We start from the raw sequence: 26592 nt of genomic DNA, 5'->3' as shown, positions 1-26592 counted from the left end.
ACGAAAATCAATATTATGTATAATATATACTAAATTTTCACCTAAAATCAAAATCTTGATTCAATAACATCACTGATTCAATTGTTATACATGGTATCATTTTACATTTTTTTCTAAACTTGTTTTTTTTAACACAAATACTTCCAAATTCTTAGTTAAAGCAATCATGATATGGTAGAGTTCCAGTTCAACATAGTCACCACAACATGTAGCTAATCAAATAATATAATAAGAAAAAAAAGTAGGTTTCTAAGGTCTAACTTGTGATAACCTAATAGTAATCAAATTACAAACTATCATAACAAATAGATTAAATTCATAGATCAATCATATTATCAATCAACATTTATAAAGTTAAAAAATTTAGGTTTAATTAGTCGGATGATACCCACTTTTATTTATATGTGTCAATTTAATACCCGCTTTTAAAAAGGTGTCAATTGAGTCTGAACTTTTAAAAAATTGTCTCAATTAGGTCATTTTTAGCAAAAAATTATTTACAGCGTTAGCGGTATTGATATTTAAAATGATTTACAAAATTAAGTATTAATATTTATATCAAAATTTAGTGGTAAAAGTCACGAATTAAGTTAACGGCTATAGTAATTCTTGTCTGGAAGGGACCTGATTGAGAAACTTTTTTAAAAGTTGTGACTAAATTGACATATATTTAAAAGCGGGCACCAAAGTGACACATTTGAATGAAAATGAATACCATCCGACTAATTAAACAAAAAATATAACTCCTCATAACCTAACATTAACGTACAAAATTCTCTACACAAATTTAAATAATTTCCTAAATTTATACAGTAATTTAAATTAAGATCGACATTAGTTTCCCCACCAAACCCTAGATACAAGCAAGGAAATACATATTTTTCAATACAATGCCAACAAGAAAGAGGAGAGAACATGAGGTCCAAGAAAGAAAATAAAGAAGAACTTACCCCTAATGAAGTTCTCACAAGTTGATCAAGATTTTTTTCGAGAATTTATTTTTTTGAAAGCTGAAAGAAAGAATAGGAAGAAAACCTCTTGAAATGCTAAGAGATAACAAGTTAGAGAAAAAGTTTTAAGAATATAATAAATGAAGAGATATGAATAAGAAAATTATTTAACATATAATTTAAAAATAAATATAATTCTTAGTTTAACATTTACGTTTTCTCGCTTAATACCCATAGAAGCAATTCCTTATCATATATTAAAGTTGGATTATTTTAAGGAATTTCGACTTTAGATAGTGATATACAGTTTTTGAATGTTTTACAACTAATTTTTTTAATATTTACCAAAAAGGAAATAATTAAAAGAATTTAAAAATTGCAATATTCAGTAATTTTCAATAAAAAGTTCACTAATATGTATTAAGGATTATATTAATGGTTTTATTGTGTTTAGTAAGATTATTAATTTCGTAATTATTATTTTAAAAGTCATATTTAAAATGATTTTTACCGTATAAAAATATGATTATTGATGATGAATTAAAATTAAATTATTTTTAAAGCAACCACCAAAGCAAATCTTTCAAGACAGCTTATAATTGGATCGTAATATAAATTCTTTCAATATATTCCAATTAAAATATTTAATATTTACTAAAAAGGAAATAATTTTTTTTAACAAGTTCAAAATCTTAGTTATTTGTGGTAATTGTAACACCCAAATTAGCATGACGGCACGGTTAATTAATTTAACACCCCATCTTTGATAAAATAAAACTAATAAAAACTAGACATTCCATTGTCAATAACCAAAAATAACAAAAAAGAGATAAATCAAAGTATATAATATATCAGTACAATTATCCATAGGAAAAGTAACCATGTTGACATAATATATATATACATTCAAGGACTTATTAAGTTATAGAGTAATTCTAGTATTACACATAAAGACCCAAAGTGTTGGTTTCTCATAATTTAAGTGCATCTAAACTTGCATCTTCATATGTTTACACTAATAAGATGATCATTGCAAAAAGAAGAAATACAAAATAGAACAAAATCAACAAACACACAAAGATAAGCTAATATACAAAGGAAACGTCATATATCAATTAACTTGTTATGTTAATGTACCAAGAAATCCAATTTTGTCATCAATCAACACAAGTCACACAAATAGACTTTTCAAAACTCAAATATCCAAATAAAACGTATTGATGTCGGTTTACTTGAAAATTTTGCACTTGTAATGGACTATCTTCCACACACAAAGTTAGTCCTTTTCTTGTCATGAAAAATCCAAATTGTTCTTAGACAAGGACCTTATACTACTCTCACTACGTAATCCACCCTCCTCTATATGAATTTGAATGATTAGTAGCGTGTTAGGATAACTTCCATTTTGTATCCCTACTTCAATGCATTCTCAAAAAAGTATAAATACCGTCTTGATCAAGATTCCCAAAACAACTTCAATTCACCTTTTTTACATCAACGGCACATACTATAACTACACTCATCATACTTCATCATACTTACATCATACATATTAATTAACCTCTTATGAAATTCCAAACAAGAAAAGAAAAGCATCAAATATCGCCCAACACAACAATTCCCAGTGTAGCACCACTCAACCAAAAGTACCTCTAAAAGGTTCTCGCACAACACCAACCAAATGGCCCTCGACGCCATTTCCTTCGCTCAATGAGCCCAATGCGTGCGCAACAAAAACACCACTTGAGCTCCCAAGATTTAATTCCAGAAAGTGGCAACCAGTCACACTAGGTGGCACCCAGTAACAACCAACACAGAGAACCACTGGCTAGGTGGCACCCAACGTTATCAATGTTGCTCGATGCTATACCAAAACTCAAATTATCCCTCTTTGAGCTTAATTTGAGTAATTTGACACCTCGTAAGTTAATTCCCACTTGATAAACATTCCAATACTTGAAATTTTAAGGTTCTTAACTCAATCAATGTCATATTACTCAATTCAAGACTTACACAAAGGCATTCCCAATCAACACCAGATCACAATTTTCATGCAAATCACAACTCAATGTAGAATTCACATTTATCCAACAAATTCAACAAATCAAACATAGTGCAAGCCAAAAAAAGTTATAATTTAGAGTTCAAAGATCACAACATTCAAATTACAACCAACAATTAGAACAAACACAACATATAAAAGCTAAAATTAGCTTCTCTCACCTGATGTAACAACTCTAGGTGCTATTAAATACCAAACTATCTTCAACCCCACATGATGCTCTATTTATACATAGAAACATCACAAAGATGGTCAAACTATATCATTATGATCATTGATCAATAAATACTCACAAAGTAAAAAAACACCACATGCGACCAACTGATGATCCCATGTAAAGAAAGAGGAAACCACAACCACAAAGAGGAAGGGTAAAAGACCAATTTACTCTATTGGAGATTTTAATCGGCTACCCTTGTGAAAATCGACGCTATGATCACAAAGGTGGTCTCTAATCATCAAACAAATGAGTGAGAAGATCAGAAACCTAGGGAGAAGACAAAGAACTTTAGAAAAGTGATTTCTAGAGAAATGATTTTATATAAAATGAACTTCAGTTATTAGAAATCTATTTATAGTGTAAACCTTTTATTATTAAAATAATATAATGTTCTCTTTTTATAAAAAACACCACTGCTCTTAAGTCCTTTTCTAGGTTCTCACAATTAATTAATGCATTACATAATTGGTATTATGCATGAACAACAACATAAACATATATTATGTATTTATAGTCTTTTATGAAACTCTTAGTAAAATTTTCAAAATATATAAAATTTCAATAAATGAGAAGATCTATAATATAAAGATTGTATACCTATACAACAACTATTCATTAATAGATCATCAACGCTCTTATTGCTTCACATCCTTCCTACCTTTACTATTAAATGCTCATGTATAACATACTTGTTTAAATATCACAACATATTCTTCATCATAAAAAATTTAAACAATAATATTTTAAATTTTATTAGTTTTCCTTACCTCAAAATAGTTTGTCCAAAACTAAAACTCTACAACTGAATAGACCGAGTCACTCCTAACTAGAGACCTATTACAAAATTTTCAAACAAGACAAAAATTCAGTATAAGGTAGACTGAGTTGAGATAATCACTTTTCTCCGATGTCCTTGCTCAATTTGATAGTTAAAACACTATCAAAACTTGAGAAAAACAAATTATTAAAATGAATAAAAATTTATCTTGTATAAAAAACCTATCAGTTTGAAGTGATCCTTAACTCTCAAGCTATTGTAAGCTATTGTCAACGGGACGGGTAGGGTACGCGTAATAGCTTCTCGTACCTTACCTGCTAGATAAATATATGTCTCGTACTCCTACCCATATTCGTTAGGTATCCGTTATACAGATATCCACATAATTTTTTAATATTCACGGATATCTACGAGTACTCGCGGGTATTTACAAAAAATAAAAATAAATATTTAACAACATATTTTAATGTAAATTCAAATAAAATAAAATACATAACATTCATAAATTTTAAACAAATTCCAAATAATCCATTTAAATAATGTTGAAGGACAATTTACAAAGAAATGATTTTTTTTAAACTAATTGATAAAAGAAGAACTCGTTCAAAATTAATATTATGTTAATATTTTAATCATGTTCTATTATTTTTATTTTAATTTAAATTAGAGTATAGTATGTACGAGTATCCACGGATATGGCTACTATGATACCTATAACATGTGGGTATTAAAAATATTTGTACCTGTTATCCGTATATATCTATTTATAATATCCATTTTCTATTCGTTCCGAATTTTACTACGGGTATGAATTTTTTTGACATCGTAATAGTAATGTTTAAATATAAAATAAAGGTGTATTTGGAAAGAAATTGAATAGAAAAAGGCGAGAATAAAATATGGTTGTGTAAAGGAAAGAGATAAGCATACGGTGCATAAACCATTTCTCTTCTCTCCTTTTATTCTATTATAATATTATTACATTTTTATTAGTTTTCACCATGTTCCACTTAAAGAAGCCCAGAATGTACAAATAGAGTGTACTTTGGACAAGAGTACATAGACTTAATATATTAATATTATAGGTTAAATATATTTTTATCACTTAATTTAACTAAAAATTAGAACTTTTTTTTTTAATTTTCGTTCAATTTTTATTTTAAATATAATTAACATTAAAACAAAATTGTATTAAATGATATAAACAATTCAAATATTATTATAAAACGATAGATTTAAAATATCAAATAAACTTAATAAAATTTTGTTAAAAAAATTAAATACATATATTTCTAAAATTAAAAACCAGGACCAAAATTTTGAAAACTAATTTCAATTTTAACTTAAAATTACTGTATCAAAAATATATTTATCCTCAACCTTTATTAATGCAATAGTCAAATCTAACTTAAGTATCCAAAAAGATTAAAAAAACCAAGAATACAAATTGCAATAGGAGTAGTGATCAAATGAAGATTGCATGATCATCTTTCAATGGAAATTTATTATATCTTCAAATGTATATTATTATTATTATTATTATAACTTTTATTTTAGATATTCTGTAATTCTTACACATTCATCAATATCAATCACGTCAATTAAAATATCCTTAATTCCTAAAATTATATTAAAGGAATACATCTGATTTTCTTTAATGACTGAAATAAATGAGTTTTATATGAGTTTATAGACGTTCACAAAATATGTCGATGCTGTTTTTACAAAAATAATAAAAAAAATTGCAAAAAACTGATAAATGCCGTAAAAATTTGGAAAAAAACAAAGAAAAGCTTTTTAAGATATCAACAAGAAATTACCAAAAAAAAAGTATTTAAAAGAAAACCATAAATTCTGGTGGCTAAAAGTATTTGTTTTTTTTAATTTTCTATTTGTTATTTTCTCGCTTTAGCCATTATTTGTAGTAGAAAGTATATTTTGGTATATCTTGATAATCTCTACTATAAGCACTTTATCAATAGACACTTTGGGTAACTTCTCTTTATATATTCACACGATTGATCATTCATCAATTGAGACCTTTGCCTATATTTCAACTTTCAATAAAAAAAAAAAAAACATTACTTGAAATTCTTTATGTAAATAATTTCTTTACAGGGTCTTGCTAACCAGTGCCCTAAGGGCACTGGTTAAGGATAATTAATATACATTGGATCCTACAAAAATACATAGAAAAGTGTAATATTAAATAAAATCAGACCTAATAACCATTAATGTAATTTTATTTTCTTTGAAAAACAAAAATGTCCATAAATATTGTACATGTGTATTTAATATTTTATTTAATGTTCACAAATAAAATTTAAAAACTAATTAAATAATAAAATAACTATATTTTAATGTTGCTAAAAATTAAATATAAGAAAATTTAAATTAACATAAAACCAACAAAAACATAATGTTAAACATCTAAAACTTAAAAAAAATAACATAAAAAAGTATAAATTAACAGAAAAATTAACAAAATAATACTATTAAACATCTAAAAATGTTACAAAAAAAGAATAATTAAAGTGTCAATTTAAGAATTAATTGATTTTTTTTTCTTTTTAGTAGAGACTTTAAAAATTTCAAAAACTTGTTTTGTAACAGTAAATTATTGTCTACACATTTAAAAGGGTGTTTTTGTCTTTATAAAATTTATTATGTACATTTATACTATTTTAATTACTGTATTTAATTATTTCAGTTTTCAATATAAAAATGATGATATCAAAGCACATTTATTATTCCTTAACCACTGCCCTTAGCATTCTCCTTCTTTATATCAAAGACTTCACCCAATCCTCATGTTTTTGTTTCACATAGTTTTGATTTTTTATTATGATTTCGTCCATTTTCTTTCAGATTTAAATTATTAAAATTACTTGTAATAACAAGATCAAATTATTAAAAATTAAATTAAACTACTTAATCTACTTTTATTTTTCAATATATTTCTTACATGATAATAACAAGAGAAAATAAACTAAAATATATTTGAAGGAAATTGTTTTTATGTAATATTTGAATTACTTCTGCAAGTTTTCATGGGAAGAATGAGGAGTGTGTTGAAACCTTGGAAGCCCAACTTTGTTGCCGACAGTTTTGATGTCTTGTTGCACTTGTGTCCTAAATTGTTTGTAAGTGAAGGGTCTGTAGTTGGAACTGTTAATCTCAAGCTCTTCATCAGGGAACACAAAATAGCATAATGAGATCCTTTCTCCCTCATTGTTTAGCTTCACTCTGTGTGTCACACTTTTGTATTTGTCATCACTTATTGCCTAAACAAAAACATTATCCCTTTTAATACAAATTAATAATCCATATTGCAACATAAAATATGATTTATGATATATCTATGGTTTCATTTTGGCCCTTTGAATATTATTTTAAAATATTTCTGTAATATAAAGAAAAAATAACATTAATCTTTATGTTTTCAACACTCTTTGTTAGAAATTTAAAGACTAAAAAGAAAATTATTAATAACAATTAATTTTAGAACAACAAATAGTTAGTTATTTATATATTATTTTATAAATTAAAAATAATTAGTATTTGATTTTTATGGTGAATAAATATTATAATTGATTTGTAATTAGAGTTTAAAATAATCTCTAATATTCCTGTCAAGGTTTTAATTATCAAATAAGTGGTGTATAAATTAGTTTCTAATTTAAAATTAGGAACTAATTTATAATTTTATTGGTTTAATTAATAGTGTGGTTTATATTTATTTTTGATTCAATTCAGTATCTAATTTTGTAAAACGACTCGATGTGTATTGTTAATATCGTATAAAAGTGACACCATGTTAAAAATAATCCAAATTTTGATACGTGATATTTTCAAAAAGTGTTAACACCAATTTTACATAAAAAAAACCATATTGTGTAGTTTTAAAAAAATAGATTTTATATATATATATACACCAGAATCAAAATCGAACCAAATGTTTATATATAAAAATCAAATTATTAATTAAACCTAATTTTATTTTAAATGCGTCAATTATAATTCTTTAAATAATTTATATAACATAAAAAGAAAAAAAAAACTATTAACCCATTTTAAGATTAAAGGGATTGAAATGGACGAAGAATTAAAAAAAAAAAAAAAACTAAATTATAATAAGAAAATTTGACCTGCATCATGTCTCCAAGGTTGACGATGAGTGTGTTGGAAACGGGTTTAACAGTGAGCCATTGATGATCTTTGAGGAGCTCAAGTCCACTCACTTCATTTTCTTGGCTCAATATAGACAATACAGAGCTATCTGTGTGCACCTCCATGCCCAAACCAACGTCAGAGTTTGAGCACTTTGGATAACGATAAATACGCATAATTCCAGTGCTTTCTGCTACGTAAGAACTCGATGCTTCAATGTTCAGGTCAAGCTTCTTCACCATTGCTTCGAACAATCTTCTACCAATTCTGCTCAAATGTTCTCCATATTCCACCACCGTATCTCTTCCCAACCACAACATGCCAAAATACATATCAGACAAAACATCATGATGACAATATTTAAATAAAACATAATATTTAAAATACATATAAAAGTTTAAATAAAATATCATATTGAAACTGGTTTACTTCAACATGTATATGTAAAACAAATTTGATAATTTATTACTTTTGTTTTTACTGAACCAGTTTTTCACTGATTTAACCTTGCAGCATAACCAAAAATTTGGTTACAAAAGAACAACATGAAAACAGAAAGTAAAAATTGTTTCATGATTGAACGAACACTGATCTGAGGAAGTTGACGCCATTTTACGACAAGAGGCTAAGTGTCATGTGTAGAGTACGAGGATAAATTGTGATGGGACCTAGATTTGATAGTTAAAAACTGTAGCATGCATGGCTCTCATATTACAGAGTAAAATATCCCCCAATACATAACTTTTTGCTGTAATAAAGTAAAAAGTTTGAAAGAAGAAAATGAAGTTGTTTACCTGAAAGAGTGAAGCTGAGGAAGTTGAGGTTGAAATTGGGAGAGATGAGGCAGAGACATGTTGAAACCTTCGAACCAATTGATGTTTTGAGGGGCAGTTGTTAGGGGTGTCCCAGAGGAAGTAAGGGCAGGGGTGCCCCAAAAGTAAGTGACAGGATCAGCAGCATTACATGAGGCTTGTTTGGACTCAAAGGAAAGAGAGAAGAGTTGTTTGGCTTGGTGTTGGAGTTGGGTCAATAGGGTTGATGGGATTCCATGGTTAACCAAACGGAACAACCCCCAATGCTTGCAAGCGTCTTCAAGGACCTTCTGCATATTCATGTCATGGCTTAAGAGTTGAAGATCTATGAGTGGTAGTGGATCCGGCTCCGACTCGCGGATCGGGTCGCCGCCGTCTGGTTGGTGGTGGCGGGGGTGGCTAAGGTGGCGGAGAATGGGAGGGTAGGACTCCGAGTTGTTCATTTTCTTAGTTTATGGGTAAAGGGAGATGGGAATAGAGATCATGAAACACACGTTTGTTCAGAGAGAATCACTTTGGGAGAATTCTAGATCTGTTTTGCTACTTAAGTATACAATGTATGGAGATAAAATATTATAAGTGAAAATAAACTTTTCGAGAGACATTGATTGATGCGAGAAGTGTAAATATGAGCACGTTAAAAATGATTGACTTTGATTGTGTATTTAATTAAGATCTTCATGTGATTTTTTTCCTATTTAATCACACATAATGTGATGTTTGTAATTAATATGTAATATCAATCTTTATATTTTTTTACTCATAAAAGAACTTTAGTTTTAATTAAAGTTTTTCACTCTCACATTAATTCACAATTAATTAACAACTTCACATAAGATTAGTTTTATTATATTTAATTGACAACTTTCTTTTACGATCTGAATTGATTTTTTTTACGATCTAAATTGATATCTTTTAAGTGATTTTGAAATATAGAAAAATAAAAAATTATTTAAAAGATAATACATTAAGTTGTAAGATAAAAATGTTAAAATTTAGTTATTAAAATATAATTTTACTATATCTAAAGACCTTATAATTTTACTTTATTTTTTTAAGAAAAATATCTGCTTTTTTGTAGAATAACAATGGGATGAGTTGGGAATGTGTTTCGTTATCTCATATTCATTATCAAATAATTTTTTTTCTAATATCTATACCTAAACCTAATGGATATGAAATTTTTGTCTCATCCTCATCTCTACAAGATAATTGGTATAAACTTGTATTCATATCGGTATATGTTTTCTTATTATTTTAATATTAATTTTTATAAAATAATAAAACATTCTCCAAAATGAGATTTAATATTATCAAATATTCAATATCAAAATTATATATTCTCGTTTCGTCAATATCAAATATTAAAAAATAATTATAATTGTATACATTTTAATATATTACCAAATAAAATTTCGTAAAGCTAAAGCAAAAGTTAATAAAAATTTAAAATATATTCAAAAAATTACAAAAACAAAAACAGATAATCAAATCTCAAAATATTTTAAACGACTATTTGATCTCATTCTTTAAATTCTAATGAAATTTTTATTTTTTTAATACACTAGAAAAAGTTATAATACACTACTTGAATGAAATCACACAAACAATAAATATTAAACTAATAATAATTAAAATTTAACATAAATTTTTTAAAACTTCAATATATGTTAGATGGTGATAATAATATTTATGACAATAACATTAAATTATCATATTATAGCAAATCAATTGTTTTACACAATTCTAGTGATAGAAACTTATGAAAATGAGTTAGTAAATACATATAATTATATAAAAAATAAAAAGAGTATTTTACATGATAAAAATAAATAATAAATAAAAATATTAAAAAGAAGTTAAACGTATGTCTTAAAAACAATTTGATGCACCATTAAATGAAACCGTACAAATATGGAGATAAAATATTATAAGTGAGAAAAAAAATTTCAAGTAATATTGATTGGTGCAAGAAGTATAAATATGAGCACCTTAAAAATATTGAGTTTGATTATATATTTCATTTAGGTTTAATTACTCAAATTGTATATTTGATTTTTTTTCTTATTTAATCACACATAATGTGGTGTTTGTAATAAAACATTAAATATATAATATCAATCTTTATTTTATTCATAAAAGACCTTTAGTTTTAATTAAAGCTTTTATATCTCACGTTAATTGACAATTAATTAACAACTTCATATAAAGATTAGCTTTATTATATCCTAAGATATTAAGAAAAACTTTTGGTTTAAGCGGATGGCAAAAGATGAGTTGGGTCGAGATGTGTTTCGTTATCACATATTTATTTTTAAAGAATTTTTTTTTTCTCATCCATTTACCTAAATTCAATAAGTAAGAAATTTTGTCTCATCCCTATCTCTATCAGGTAATTGGTATGCATTGTAATTGTAACATGTTTATGTTTTCTTGTTGTTTCAATATCAATTATTTAATTTTTATAAAATAATAAAACTTTTCTGCATATGAAACTTGATATTATCAAATATTTAATGTCAAAATGATGTATTCATGTTTTGTCAATATCAAATATTTAGCAAAAAATTACATTTGTATACATTTCAATATAAAGTACCAAATAAATTTTCATGAGACTAAAACATTTATTAAATTTGCAAAGTTAATAAAATAAAATTGATAAAATTTAAAAATAATTTTAAAAAAATTATAAAAAGAAAATAAATAATCAAATTTAAAAATATTTCAAATGTCTCTTTACTCTCTTTCTTTAAATTATAATGAAATCTCTATTTTTTTATACACAAATAAAAATTATAATACACCAATTGTATGAAATCACACAAAGAACAAAGATTAAACTAATAATAATTGAAATTTAGCATAAATGTTTCATCTTTTAAACTTTTATATATATGGGATGGTGATTATAAAATGTATGACAATGACGTTAAATTATTATATTATAGTAAATTATTTTTTTTACACAATTGTAGTAATAAAATTACACTTATGATAATGAGTCAGAAAATAAAATTAATTATATAAAAAATATCAAAATAATATTTTACATGATAAAAATAAACAACAAATAAAAATATTAAAAAGAAACAATATTATTCTCAATCAAATGAAATCGCACAAATATGGAAATAAATAATATAAGTAAAACTTTTCAAGTGATATTGATTGGTGCTAAAAGTGTAAATATGAGCATGAAGGATTAAGTTTGATTGTGTATTTAATTTCTAACTTTATGTGATTTTTTTTCCTATTTAATCATGGTTTGTAATAAAGTATTAAGTATATGATATCAATCTTTATATTTTACTCAAAATACCTTTAGTTTTAATTAAAAAATTTGTCTCTCACATTAATTAACAATTAATTAACAACTTCACATAAGATTAGCTCTATTATATCCTAAGATATTATATCTTTACTTCTTTTTTAAAAAATATATGGTTTACATGGATGGCAAGAGATGAATCTGGACGTGTTTTATTATTACATATTTATTTTCAAAGAATTTTTTTTCCTATCTCCTTACCTAAATTCAATGGTATGAAATTTTTTTCTTGTCTTTTTCTCCACCACGTAACGGATATACACTTATACCTGTATATGTTTTCTTATTGTTATTATATTAATTAATTAAATTTTATAAAATAATAATACATTCTTGCAAATGAAACTTAACATCATTAAATATTCAATATCAAAAATTTAGAAAAATATTAGAAAAAATTATAATTGTATACATTTCAATATGAAGTACCAAATAACATTTCATGAGACCAAAGCATTTTTAAAATTTTCAAAGTTGATGAAACAAAATTGATAAAATGTAAAAATATTTTTTTTTAAAATTACAAAAAGAAAACAAATAATTAAGTTTAAAAATATTTTTAAGAAATTACTTAAAGAAATTAGATAATTAAGTTTAATTTTTTTTAAATGTCTCTTTATTCTCATTCTTTAAATTATACTTAAATCTATTTCTTTTATATACTAGTAAAATTTATAATACGTTACTTAAATGAAATCACACAAAGAACAAAGGTTAAACCAATGATAATTAAAATTTAGCATGCATTTTTCATCTTTTGAACTTCGATATATGTTAGATAGGGGTGACAATGTAGGCCGGACCAACCCGTTTAGATCTGCTACTGCATAAGTGTGGACCCGCAAGTTGACTCGCTTATCTATTTATTTATTTATTTTAAATTCTTATAATAAAGTTTTCAATGTTCAACAAATTGAGAAACTTTAACAAGTTCATGAAATTAAGCAAAGACTTTGGGGAGTTGAATGATAAATTGATAATTCAATATTTTCATCATATTCATATTCGTACTTTGACATACACAATGTATTCTTCAAATTTTAGCACATTCAAAAATACATAATACTTTTTTTTTCACTCATAACAAAATTTGGAACGTTACGTTTATGCAGAAGTCTAGAAGAAAAGTAACCAATATACACATGTGTTAGCTTTTTTTCTTACTTTTTTTTATGTGGGCCATGGGCCAACTACGCGGGCTGCAAATTATTGGGACTGGACTTTTGTGGGCAAGCGGGCTCAATATCTCAGCCCATCCCACATTTTTTTGGCGGGCTGGCAGGCCTGCGAGCCAGCTCACCAGGCTAAGCTCACATTGTCACCCCTAATTGGATGGTGATAACAAGATTTATGACAATGACATACATTACGTTATCATATATTATAGTAAATCAATTTTTGTACACAATTGTAATGATAGAATTACACTTATGATAATGAGTTAGAAAATACAAACATTTATATAAAAAACATCAAAACAATAGATAATTAAGTTTAAAAATATTTTTTAAAAATTACAAAAAAAATAATCAGATAATTAAATTTAAAAATATTTTAAATGTCTCTTTACTCTCATTTGTTAAATTCCAATGAAATATCTTTCTTTTAAACACTAGTAAAATTTATAAAACATCAATTAAATGAAATCACACAAAGAACAAAGGTTAAACTAATGATAATTGAAATTTAGCATACATTTTTCATCTTTTGAAATTCGATATATGTTGGATAGTGATAACAAAATTTATGACAATGACATTAAATTATCATAATATAGTAAATCATTTTTTATACAATTGTAATTATAGAATTACACTTATGATAATGAGTTAGAAAATACAAACATTTATATTAAAAACATCAAAACACTATTATACAAGATAAAAATAAACAATAAATAAAAATATTAAAAAGAAGTCAAATGTGTGTGTTAGAAACAATTTGATAGACACTATTGAATGAAATCACATAAAGTAGAAGAAAACAATTGTATAATTATGGATAGGGTTAATTATGTTTTTGGTCCTTAAATTATTAAAAAAAATTGGTTTTAGTCCCTCTTTCAAAGTTTGCTCTAACTAGGTTCTTGTCCTTTCAAAATTCATGGAATTAGTCTTTAATAACTAAGGGCAGTTCGGAACTTGAACAAAAATTTTAGGGGGCCAAATTATATTTGTTATATATAAATTATTTTTTCTAGTTAAAAAAAATTCATTTCCTCACATCAATTTCTTTATTCAAAACAAGCACTCATAACAATAGAATCCAAAAAATATAACAATAATATATATGAAAGAGTAGCATAAAGTTTATCATTAACAATAATATATTAAAAAAAGAAAGCAAAAGTTACCTTCTGGGGATCAAGTTCTAAATCATTTTCAAATTCATTATATATAAGTTTAGGAACCTTAGAGAGTTGATTTTTATTTTCTTCAATTTTTGGATTTTCATAAAGTTTCTCAAGTTTATATGACATAGATGCACTTTTTTCATCTTCATCATAAGCCTTCCACTTGAAAAAAAAAATCAATTATTTTACTCTTTACCATAATTTTTCTAATATAAATTTGTCACATCTCTCCTATTTAGAAAAATATTAAATTATGAATATCCCAAATTAAATCTTAGAACCAAGACTCAATATTCTAAGAAAACTACTAACTTCTAGATGATTTACCTTCCCTTACCTTAGAGATTCCTAATCTTATTCTTTCCTTACACAACTTCAAAGCCTAAAATAGCTCTATCTACACAAAGAAGAGTTTGATCAACAATTAGAGCATGACTTTATGATCTCTAACAGATAGAGATATACCTAGAATGTAGAAAAGTCACATACATACAAGAAGAAAACACATTACTTAAAAAAAAAGGGTAAAAAATGAACTTACTTAAAAGAAAAAATTGTTCAGTCCAAAATATTCCTTAACTCCTCAATTTTTTCCATTTTTTCCTGGTACAATTTGATTTTGAAAATAATAAAAAATTGATGATGAGAATTGAGATGGAAATAAAAAAGAGAAAGAGATGGAAACATGAAGAAAAGAAAAACCAAACAAAGAAGTAAAAGAAATTATAATAAAAAGGGAAAATATGATTTTTAAATTTTAGAAAAAGTTTTTTTAAACTAAATTAATATAAATAAATATATTTTTTAAAAATATATAGAAAATTAAAAACAAAAAAAAAGTTGGGGTCACCATTATATTCTGCCTCCAACTAAGGGTGTTAGTTTTTCTTTTTAACGTGGCAAACAATATTCCACATCAAAAATTTTGTTTATACACTTGACAAATTATTTAATCAAAAAATAAAAATGATTTTTCACCTCATCTTCTTTGTTAGGTTAGGTTTCTTCGGCAAATCTCCATCAGAGCTTTCTCTTTCTCCTTCTATTTTGCAAAACATGAAGACACAAAGGATCTTCATATTTTTTAATTAAATAATTTGTCGCATGTTTAAACAAAATTGTTGATGTGAAATATTATTTGTCATGTTAAAAAAATACTAATGATAGTCATTAAGGACTAATTCTATAAATTTTTGAAAGGATAGAAACCTAATTAGAGATGACTTTGAATGAGTGACTAAAGCAAAAATCGCTTAATAATTTAGGGACAAAAAACATAATTAATCCTTAAGAATATTATGTGATGTAAAATACCTCAAAATATGGAGTAAGAGATTTAGAGAGAAAATAGGGAAAATATTTTACAAAAAGTTTCAGAAAGATAGTAGTTAATATAAAATAAAATTTGATTAATAAAAAATTTTATTTATAGTCTTACTTTTAATAATAAAATAATTGAGTATTATCTTTTAAGATCACAACTACTCTTAACTATTTTCTAGGTCCTTAAGATATCTAATAAATTATTTAAAAAACAAAAACATATTAATATACTGAGAAAATATGTTTACACATCTTAAAGATTACATTAACTTAACAATTAACATATTAATATTTTAATACATTTAGTTTATACTTGAATCTAACTTATTAAAAAATATTAGTATATTATTAAATGTTATAAAGTAAATATGTTTTTGTTATATATGATAAGAAAGTGTAATTTTTCATACATACATGCACACAAATATATATTCCTATTATCTTATCTGTTAGAAAATAATTACTCAAAAAATATTATTAATAATCAAAATATTATAATAATAATTATTAGAACAATAATAATACTGACATGTGTATGAATCAAAGAATATTAATAAGAGATTCAGTAATACTATTAACACTAATAAATAATAGATAAATACTAAATGAGGTAAGGAGTAAAAATAGTCTGGGTTGAGGTACGCATAACACTATCCTTAAAGATAAAACACCTCCAGTGCACAGGGCAATATAAATACACAATCATATCTGTGTGTTTCAAATCATATGTGTTTCTCTCCTAAGATACAACAATCCGTCAGATCGATAGTGCAGCGAAGGATCTTCGAACCTTATGAATACCACTATTTTAAGAGATAGCATAGAGAAGAAAATAAGAACATTCTTGAGAAAACTTTAGTGTTTTTTTGCTGTCTCTGTTGTGTCTTTTTTCATGCACCTGTGTGGTATGTATAGGTAAAGGAAGACATACAAAAAATAAATTGTGATAAGAAATATAGCCGTTAATCATAAATAACATTAACCTATAAAATTAATAGTCTATAAAAAATATGAGTAACAATAGAATTTTATTTTAATTATTTACTTTTTAAATTATATTAAAATATTTCTGACATGATCTCCTGAATTTTGTATCTTATTTTTATTTCTGTCGAATAATGAAAATACTCGTGTATGATATTGGTTTAAATGTTTATTAAATGTTTTTGTTATAAAAAGAAACATACATATTTTTCGATATATATGATGATAATAAATAAATTATAATTACATAAATATTAAAATAAAATACATAATAAATTTAGAATGTTGAATAATTTAAAATGGAAATAAAAAAAATACTCATTTTACCTTTATAATTATTTAAAAAGTTGGATATTATTGATGTCTATATTCATATTTGGTCTAACATTAGAACAAATTCAAATAATATATCCCTGATACAGGTGTATATTTTGCTTGCAGATTTTTAAAATGACCTAGTCCAAGGCCTTGTTGCTAAGTGAAAAATGTAGCAAAATTTGAAAATTTTAATGAGATTTAGGTGGGTAGGTGAATGAAATCTTAAATAAATGTAGTGATAAGAGTTGAGAAATTTAAATGCATTTTGAAATAGATGTTTTGGTCATGAATTGCGTCGCTCTTTGATAAGTAAATTGGGATTGGAGATAGTGGCATACGTATTGGGAAAAGCAAAGCAAAGCAGAAGCAAGATAAATCATAAAAAAAATGTGGTTCATATGATTTTGTGATGTGTAAAAACACAAGCGACAAACATAGCTTCCACAAATCCATGTATCAAAAACAAGAAAGACCAATGAACTCAGTGAAAGACCTGATTATTAGAGCATTTAATATTTTAAGGCAGGAAAAAATACACACCAATGAACTCAGTATGCATATCTAAGATGTTGTATGAGGAACAATGATCAATTTTGTTGAATGTTTGTTTTCATGATGTTCATCCACACTCCAATTCAGATATCTGAGATTATTTATGGTACCCTCACATGTGAAAACAAAAGTAACCCTAACTTTGAATGCAGTATATATATATATATATATATATATATATATATATATATATATATATATATATATATATATATATATATATATATATATATATATATATATATATATATTAATTTAGTTGGCTAATTAGTATGACATAATTATAATTTAGTTAAATTTAATTTAATTAGAAAAAAATCGTAACTTCATATTAATTTTGTGACATGTATTGTATTTCATTAAGATAATATTTAGATATTCTAGTACATACAATTTTAATTACCTGATTTTAGAAATTAACTTCATTTAATTTATGCCTAAAAAATAAAATAATCAGATAATTTATTCATAATTTATTTTATGTTTCCAATTTACTTTTTTATTATAAATAATAAATTCAATTTTATTTTAATATAATTTTCATCACTTACATTATAATTTATATCATATTTCATCATAGGAGTAAACTGGCAAACATATATTTTTATCAATTAAAACATTTTTTTAATCTATCACACTTATTATATCATTCACAAACTCTCACAAACTTCTTATTCAAATCTCCTCATCCATTCCTTAATCCAAACAATCCTATAACACCCTAAAATCCCTTAATCTAAACAACCCTTTAACACCCTTAAATCCATCCACCACTCTCCCTCAAATCCTCTATTGAATCCAAACACTACTTTAAAACCTAATACTGATAGGATGAGTGATGGGCACAATGTAGAGGAACAGAAAAAATGGTACAATGGCACATGCCTCATGGGTCAATTATTGGTTTTCAAGTGAGTATTGACTAAAGTTTCACATCGAGTAACATGAAAAAGAGAGCAACGGAAAAATACTATAAAAACTAGCTATAAAGTTACTTAATTAACTTTGAATATTTTAATAATTTAAACGGTGACGAGTATTATGGCAAGTATGGGGACATGGACGAGACAGATATATACATCCTCATACCCATCCCCATAGTCAATTGAAAAAGTCGGGATTCTCCATACCCATACACAGTCAATGCGGGGATTTTTCGTCAAAACGGGAACGGATTCGGGCAATACCCATGAGAGCGTGTTTATTTAAACAAAAGAAGTTTTTAGAATAACGGTTAAAGATAAACTATTTATAAAATAATTAATTTTTAAAATAATAATTAAGGATAAAACTGAAATCACGAAATGTGGACACAAAAGAGAGTATTTATATATTGTTATAGATAAATAGTTGTTTTTGTAGTTGTCACCAACCTTCAATATGTCTCTTGGGTGTATGTATGAGGGCTTGATAGTTGTGTGTCATTGGAAGATTTGCAAATTTTGCCTGAAAAGTTACACTATGAAGGGTTTTGTAGTTTTGATTCATAAAAAAAAATATACTTGAGTGATAATACTTTTTGTTGAGTATTTGTGGATGTAGGCCCTGAGGTGACAAACCACATTAAATTTCATGTGTGCTTTTATTTATAGTTTTTTCTGCTCTTATTTGTGAGTGTTAAATTTCTTGTGTGTTTTTATTTCTATTTTTTCTGCTCTTATTTGTAGTGTGTTTTTGCTTGAAGAAATTATTTTCTCAGTGCGTGATTTTTCAACAACAACTTTATATAATACATAAATGGAGTTTTTCTTTATAACATATACATAGATAAAAGTGTAAAACCCATAAAATACTAAGAGTAAATGTATTTTTTATGAGTGGAATTCCATTATTTTATTATTAAAAATTTGAATTATATATAGAAAATTAGCTAATTGAGTTTTATTTTGTAAAAGTTATCATATCTCTAAAAGTATTCATTTTCTTTCTTCTATATTTTCTTTACAATTCTAACCATTATATCCATTGGTTTGAAAATTAGAGTGCATAATAAAGAACTTGTAATTATATCCGATCAAAACCTTCATAAAAGTAAGTTCATATTTTGCATTTTCTTGAGTCATTTTGCAGATTTGCTTGTATAAGGGGGAGTATTTGTTTGTATTTGACTCTTTTGACTTCAAGATGAATCTTTGTCTATCGATTATCTGATTATCTTTAATATGTGTGTAGATAATTAATTTGAATTTTGTTTGTAGGTAGAGTATCCTATGTGAGATAAAGTATCTGAAAATTAACTAAGATAAAAGTTCATGTTAGGTAAGGGAAACTAGTTATTTAAATTATTTATTATGTTATGATGGGTTGACTTGATTTGGTGAAAAACATGTATGATGAGTTGTAATGTTGTTTGAAATTGGGATGTGATGATGTTGGCTATTTTGTTGATTTTTGGTTGATGTGATGAATTAAATGATTTTGTGTGAGTGAAACTTGTTGAATTTTTGATTTATGGAATGTTGGTATAAATTCTTGAGATGTATCAATTGAGTCAATCGATTCTATATGAGACAAAATTTGAACTGAATGTTGCTATTTTGACCATAAGGAATAGGTAAAAATACCCAAAATAGGCAAATGGGTAAACTAATTTATTTGGGAGGTTTCTATAATTATGTAGTGAGAGCTTTAGACAATAGAATATGTATGTTAGTTTGAAATTGTTTGACTTAAGGCGACATCTTTTAGAATTGGATTATTTGATTGTCAAAGAGAGAAAAACATGAATTAGAGTCAATAATATCAAACTAATATATTTATCCGTAGGTAGACAAAACACTCATAAGATGATATACTTGTTGGGTGAGTCACTACCCACTAAGTGAGAGTGAAAAACTTAAATACGAGTAAGAGCTTTAATTAATATACTTACTAAATAAATGTAATGGATTTGGCCATAAGATTGTGGTTGCTTGATATTGTCACTGAACAAAAATTTTTTGTATAAATTTAGAGAATTTAGGGTTAGGGGACGAAGTTTGGATCGTTGGACAAATTTTGTTGATTTTTTTTTTCTCTGAGACTTAACATTAAACAAAAATTATCCTAATCATAATGACTAAAAATATAGACTAATATTGATTATAAAATATCTTTTGCCTACAATTTTGAAAAACAATCAAAATCATGTCAATTAAAATATAACTCTTATAAATATCAATTGAAAAATATTGATTTACATGTCTAAAAAATATTTCATCTAATATTAATAAATTTTTTTTAGTGAATATCAATCGAAAAATATCCTTGATAACATTAATAAAAAACCTTTAACTTACCTTAGTTAAAAACTAATCTTCAACTTTAACTTTTAGATAAAAACTAATCTTAGGAAAAAACAACATTAATCAACTTTAATCGAAAAACAATATAGACTTGCATAAATAAAACTAATTAATCCTAGTTAACGTGAATAAAAAAATATAGTGGAAAACATTATTGACATGAACTACATCTTATAGCTTTGACGTGGTCAACCTTAATGACACGATGATTGAAGTTAAGCAAATACCTCACTATTAAAATTAAGCTAAAAAATATGGAACAATGACATCAAAGTAAAAAAAAGAAGAAGTAAGGTAGTAAAATAATCTAAATATAATAATTGACTTCTCCACTAAAAAAGTATAACGATGATCAAGTTAAATGTTTTAACGAGTATTCACGCAGAATAAAGAAAATAACTATTATATAAAAAAGGTAAATTCAAACTATTATGATTTTTAAAGATTTTATTGTTTTAAAAAAAACAAAAATGTATTTTACAAATTCATTTTCTCTAATGCTAATTAAACCCTAATATTTCAAGAAAATTTGATTAGTTATTAACATATTTTACATTTCCGATTTAAATTTGTTTATTTTAAAAATATTATTTTATATGTTAACTTTGTCGACCCATTCCTAAATAAGGCGAGGACAAAAGTAAAGAGCAGTGATTAATTTTGTTTCTCCTAGAAAATAATAAATAAATTTTAAATTTTTTTAACTAAAATTCATTTTCAAAACTTTAAAATTAATCATGTTAAATATTCAAATAGTCATTTTTGAATAATGATAAAAGATCTTTCAAACCATTTACAAAATTGTGCATAGCACTGAAGAAAAAATATTTCTGAAAATGGTTATATTATGTTGGATTTATATATTTTTTCATGGTTATAATTATTAATATATATATATATATATATATATATATTCTTTCTTGCATATATAAAATATTTAATAATATTATTATTTCAAATTTTAAGACAATAATATTATAGTACTTTATTTTTATATAGTATTTATATGTGACGGACGTAATATTCTCGACATATTATTCTGCATTACAAAATGTGACAGGAAGGAAAGGGTGTCGTTGTGTTTCAGAACAGTAGTCAATGGGGAAGAGAGTAAGAAGAAGGAGCTGAAAGAAACTAACACATGAAGAACTATTTTACAGTATATCTCTCACCAACGATTGCTTCACCCAGGTCAACCTTTCTTCTTCAGCAACATCTGTTATTCCTTTTCAGTGATTGAATCAATTATGGCAAGTTCTGCTACTCCGAACGGCATCGTTCCGGAGGTGCTTACCCCAGACAACTACGAGGATTGGAGCATTATGGTGAAGAACTATCTGTTGAGCAGAGATCTGTGGACTAGCGTCATAGAAGATGCTGAAGCTGGAACAACTCCTGAAAAAGAGGAAGAAAGGAAAAAGAACAATGCCAAGGCTTTGCATATTCTTCAGATGTCTTGCGGATCCGAAACTTTGTCTCGGATAAAAGAAAGTACCACAGCCAAAAGTGCCTGGAACACCTTGGCCTCCTTGTATAGGTCTAGACTAGGAGCCAATGCTGATATAGAACAAGGTAATCCAACCCTTTTCTCTGTTTTACTTTCTTTTTTTAAATTACTGTTTAATTTCTGCTTATTAAGTAATCATCCTACCAATTGAGTTGAATAAAACTTCAAAGTGCGTACTTTTTTTTTTAAGATGGTAGTAGTTTGTTGAGTCTATTCTGTTAGTTACTATCTGTCCCTTATATTCCTGCACTCAAGATGTTCGATACTCAACTTCAAAGGGTTTGGAAATCCGACCAAATTATACTATACTATATAAACGATATGCAATAATTTAGTTTGATAGAGAGGAGTTTACTTTATCTGATACTTTTCATATGTAATAATTTATAACCATGTAAAGGTCTTTTTACATATATATATATATATACATGTTACTTATTCAGTATATTTTCAAAGATTCTTATTGTGTTTTTTCCATGGTTAAATTAACCAAATGCTAGGTCTTCCTTTACTACATAGAGGTCTACAAAGGGGTGATTGGGACACTGGAAGCACTTTTGTGGGTAACAATCGTAGGGCAATGTATGAAACTTCAAAGTTGGGCAAGACTGATATTCATGTTGCAGTTCAGACAGGACAAGAGGATATGGTGGAGAAGTTGGTAAATAAAGCGTCAAAACGGCTTCTGTTAGAACGTGATACAAGAGGGTACACAGCTCTTGCTCTTGCTGCAGAGTTGAGTGACACCATCTCTGTGGCCAAATGCATGGTTGATAGAAACACAGATTTGTTAACAATCAAGACTAATGACGGTATGATACCGGTTGTTTTGGCTGCTGTTAAAGGCAACAAAAACATGGCCAGATATCTTTATCATAGAACTCCTAGTCAGGTGTTCAATGAGGACAGTGGCTACACCAGTGCTTTACTTCTTACTCGATGCATCACTAGTGAGATCTTTGGTAAGAACTTGTCCTTTTTTACAAGATGAATTCATCTTGTAAAAATAAGCCTACACTTTCTTTCATCACAGAAAGATTAATTAGAAATACAAGTTTCTTACTGATGATTATTTATTTCAATGTTTTGGTATTGATTTTGTTTTCACAATTAATCAGACGTTGCATTGGATCTGCTCCATGAATATCAAGTACCCCTCACCATGAAATTTGATGGCGTTACTCCTTTATATGCATTGGTTCAACAACCTTATGCATTTCCTAGTGTAAATCCACCTAAATTCTGGCTAGAGTGGCTTTACAAAGGTAAGACAGTCTTTCATAACTGTTAAAAAAAACAAGGAGAAAAAGTACAGATTTTTTCAAGGTTGTACTTCAAAACTGTGATTTTAATTTTAGGAGTTGAGATTAAAAGGGTACAAGTTAGAATAATTTATTTCCTCTCTTTACTTTTTCTTAAACTAATACTAAAATAATTTACTTCCTAATCATAAAATTAAGTGGATTTTTTATGAAAGTATTGTTTATAGGATTTCATAACTTGTTTTTGTAGTCACGCCCAAAATCGAGGAGGAGGTTCCTTATACCATGAAGGAAGACAAAGGAAGGAATAAGTCAGGTGCGTCTCAAATTAGTCTTTATACTAAGTGTTAAAAAAGATCATATGAAGGTGTGAAGGAGAGAGGAAAACATTTGGTGAGCATTGAAATTATAAAGGATTGAATGGTTTTAAGTGCATTTTTTGAAAGTTAAATGTCTATAATAACACAATGTTTACATTTGTATTATACTCACACATTCTCAAACCCCTTCAGGTCTCTTGTCTCGTTTACGGCTTCTTGTGGTTACTATATTTCTTTGTCTTCCTGGTATGGCACGTATATTAGTTTTATATACTTTATTGCATTCATGTCATGATTTGTATATATTAGTAAAAGTAATTTAGTAGTTGTTTTTTTTATCACTAATAGTCATTTTATCAGTGTTGTTGTTCCTTGTGCAGTGATAAGGAAAACACATAAGAAAAAAATGACTCACTGGCGTGTAGTTGAGATTCTCAATAGCATGGCTAAAAGATTTACGGGCTTTGATGAAGCAAAGCTGAGAGAAGCCTCAGTTTATGAGTCCCTATTGGAAGCATCCAAAAGTGGAATAGTAGAGTTCATAATCACGTTGACTCGAGCTAATCCTGATCTTTATTGGGTTATTGATGAAAAGCAAAGAGGCATATTTTCGTATGCCGTTTTGTATCGGCGAGAAAAAATTTTCAACCTCGTAAATGGTTTGAAAGGACAGGGAAAAGTGATTATTTCTCGGACAGATATATTTGGCAACAACTTGTTGCATCTGATTGGGAGTTCAGTACCCACAGCAGAGCTTGATCGCAAATCTGGCCCAGCTTTGCAAATGCAAAGAGAACTTCAATGGTTTAAGGTTATTATATTTTCTCAAACTGCAGTTATATAATGCCATACACCACTCAAGACTAATTACTTTGCTTCATAGTGCCAACTTTTCCTTTGTCTCATATTTGATGCAAATGTTTCAGGCAGTGAAAAGGATTTTGCATCCAAAGTTTCAACAAGCTGTAAATGGAGATGGTATGAAGCCTAAAGAACTATTTACCAAGAGACATGAGGAGTTGCTGAAGGATGCAGAGAAATGGGCAAAGGAGACAGCAACATCCTTCACAATTGTGGGGACTCTTATCATAACCATTGTTTTTGCAGCAGCATTCACTCTTCCTGGAGGGAACGACCAAAGCACTGGCATTCCCATGTTTTTGCACAAAACTATGTTCACTACCTATGTTGTGTCTGATGCTATCTCACTCTTTGCTTCCTCCACTTCTGTCATGACTTTCATTGCAATTCTCACATCTCGTTATGCTGAAAGAGATTTCCTTAAATCCTTGCCACTCAAGTTGATGTTTGGCCTTCTCTCACTCTTATGTTCAGTCTTGTCCATGATGGTTGCATTTTGCTCTGCATTTTCTTTGATGCTTCGGGATTCTGGACATTACAAAATAGTGAATTTTGTCATCGCCATTGCAAGCTTATCTGTGGCCATATTCCTACCTATGCAACTTCGTCTCTTACTTGAGATTTTTAATTCCACTTTTAGATCAGAGGTACTACATATCAAGAAAATCTAAGCTTCAACTGTACTAATAACTAGAAATATTGATTGGATCAAATTTTGCCTTTACTTTCTAAGGTTGTAGATCAATCGTACTGCTTTGAAAAGCTTAAAATGCTTTATTTTAATGTTTAAAAATAGCACATTCTTGCAGGGTTCCATTTAACACAAGTAGCCGATGAAAGCTATGACAAAACTTGGACAAATAAAGGTCACACAAGTATTTTTTTTTTGTTAAGTCGGGCATTGCATTTTGGTCAGATTAGGTTGTTGTTTTTAGTGAACACATAAATAATTTGTATTTTTGTGATTTTGGTTTGTATTTGGATTGTATTAAAGTTTATTTAGATTTTAATTAGAATTAGAATTTAGTTTTGACTAAAAAAAATTTTAAAAAAATATTTTTTTAATTAAGTGAGTCTATGAGCCAATCTGTTTAAACCACCAACCTGCGGTGGACCAAGTCAGGTTCGAATTTTGTTGACTCGCTAATAAGTGAGTCAGGTTAGATTGACTTACTAAGTGATCAACCCCTGGTGGGTTGAGCCGGACTGGACTGAGTTACCCGTTTTAACAACTCTAGTAGAAATGTATAATTTGACAACGTTCAAATAAAAAATCTTTTTAATAAATCAATTGATCTCAAAACTAACCTAGAAATACAAGCAATGTGGAAGCAATGAACAAAGATACAATGTTTATCAATATATATATATATATATATATATATATATATATATATATATATATATATATATATATATAATACTATTTTCATATTTACTAGTAAAATATTGAATAAAGAAATACAACCTTCTATATATAGGCATTTTTTTTGTTAAAAAATGAC

The 26592-nt window shown here is 26.8% G+C and overlaps 2 protein-coding genes across 2 annotated transcripts; one reads left to right on the top strand and one right to left on the bottom strand.

Moving 5' to 3' along the window:
* Positions 1-6917: 6917 nt before the first annotated feature.
* Positions 6918-9521, bottom strand: LOC114195290 (gibberellin 2-beta-dioxygenase 6). Its single transcript, XM_028085709.2, has 3 exons — positions 8975-9521; positions 8159-8483; positions 6918-7294 (listed from the first exon to the last, which is right to left on the bottom strand). The coding sequence occupies exons 1-3, from the start codon at positions 9433-9435 to the stop codon at positions 7043-7045; spliced, it is 1038 nt and encodes a 345-aa protein (XP_027941510.2). The 5' UTR covers positions 9436-9521; the 3' UTR covers positions 6918-7042.
* A 12654-nt stretch (positions 9522-22175) lies between these two features.
* LOC114195693 (uncharacterized) lies at positions 22176-25819 on the top strand. The gene is made up of 7 exons (XM_028086243.2): positions 22176-22709; positions 23145-23606; positions 23763-23909; positions 24157-24222; positions 24419-24472; positions 24607-25037; positions 25153-25819. The coding sequence occupies exons 1-7, from the start codon at positions 22385-22387 to the stop codon at positions 25756-25758; spliced, it is 2091 nt and encodes a 696-aa protein (XP_027942044.1). The 5' UTR covers positions 22176-22384; the 3' UTR covers positions 25759-25819.
* The last annotated feature ends 773 nt before the right edge of the window (positions 25820-26592 follow it).

The sequence above is a fragment of the Vigna unguiculata genome, chromosome 8 (genome assembly GCF_037176805.1).
Source record: "Vigna unguiculata cultivar grain cowpea cultivar isolate G323 ecotype 2 chromosome 8, ASM3717680v1, whole genome shotgun sequence".
In the NCBI taxonomy this organism is placed as follows: Eukaryota; Viridiplantae; Streptophyta; class Magnoliopsida; order Fabales; family Fabaceae; genus Vigna; species Vigna unguiculata.
Note: the sequence above shows the minus strand (reverse complement) of the source record. Positions and strands in the feature narration are given on the sequence as shown.

Excerpts from the sequence above, each read along its gene's own strand:
- LOC114195693 (XM_028086243.2), top strand. The coding sequence starts at position 22,385 with ATGGCAAGTTCTGCTACTCCGAACGGCATCGTTCCGGAGGTGCTTACC. Across the intron at positions 24,223-24,418 it reads CAAAGGAAGGAATAAGTCAG|GTCTCTTGTCTCGTTTACGG; the intron begins GTGCGTCTCAAA and ends AAACCCCTTCAG. Across the intron at positions 25,038-25,152 it reads GAGAACTTCAATGGTTTAAG|GCAGTGAAAAGGATTTTGCA; the intron begins GTTATTATATTT and ends CAAATGTTTCAG.
- LOC114195290 (XM_028085709.2), bottom strand. The coding sequence starts at position 9,435 with ATGAACAACTCGGAGTCCTACCCTCCCATTCTCCGCCACCTTAGCCAC. Across the intron at positions 8,484-8,974 it reads CCTCAGCTTCACTCTTTCAG|AGATACGGTGGTGGAATATG; the intron begins GTAAACAACTTC and ends GTGGTTGGGAAG. Across the intron at positions 7,295-8,158 it reads ACCTTGGAGACATGATGCAG|GCAATAAGTGATGACAAATA; the intron begins GTCAAATTTTCT and ends GTTTTTGTTTAG.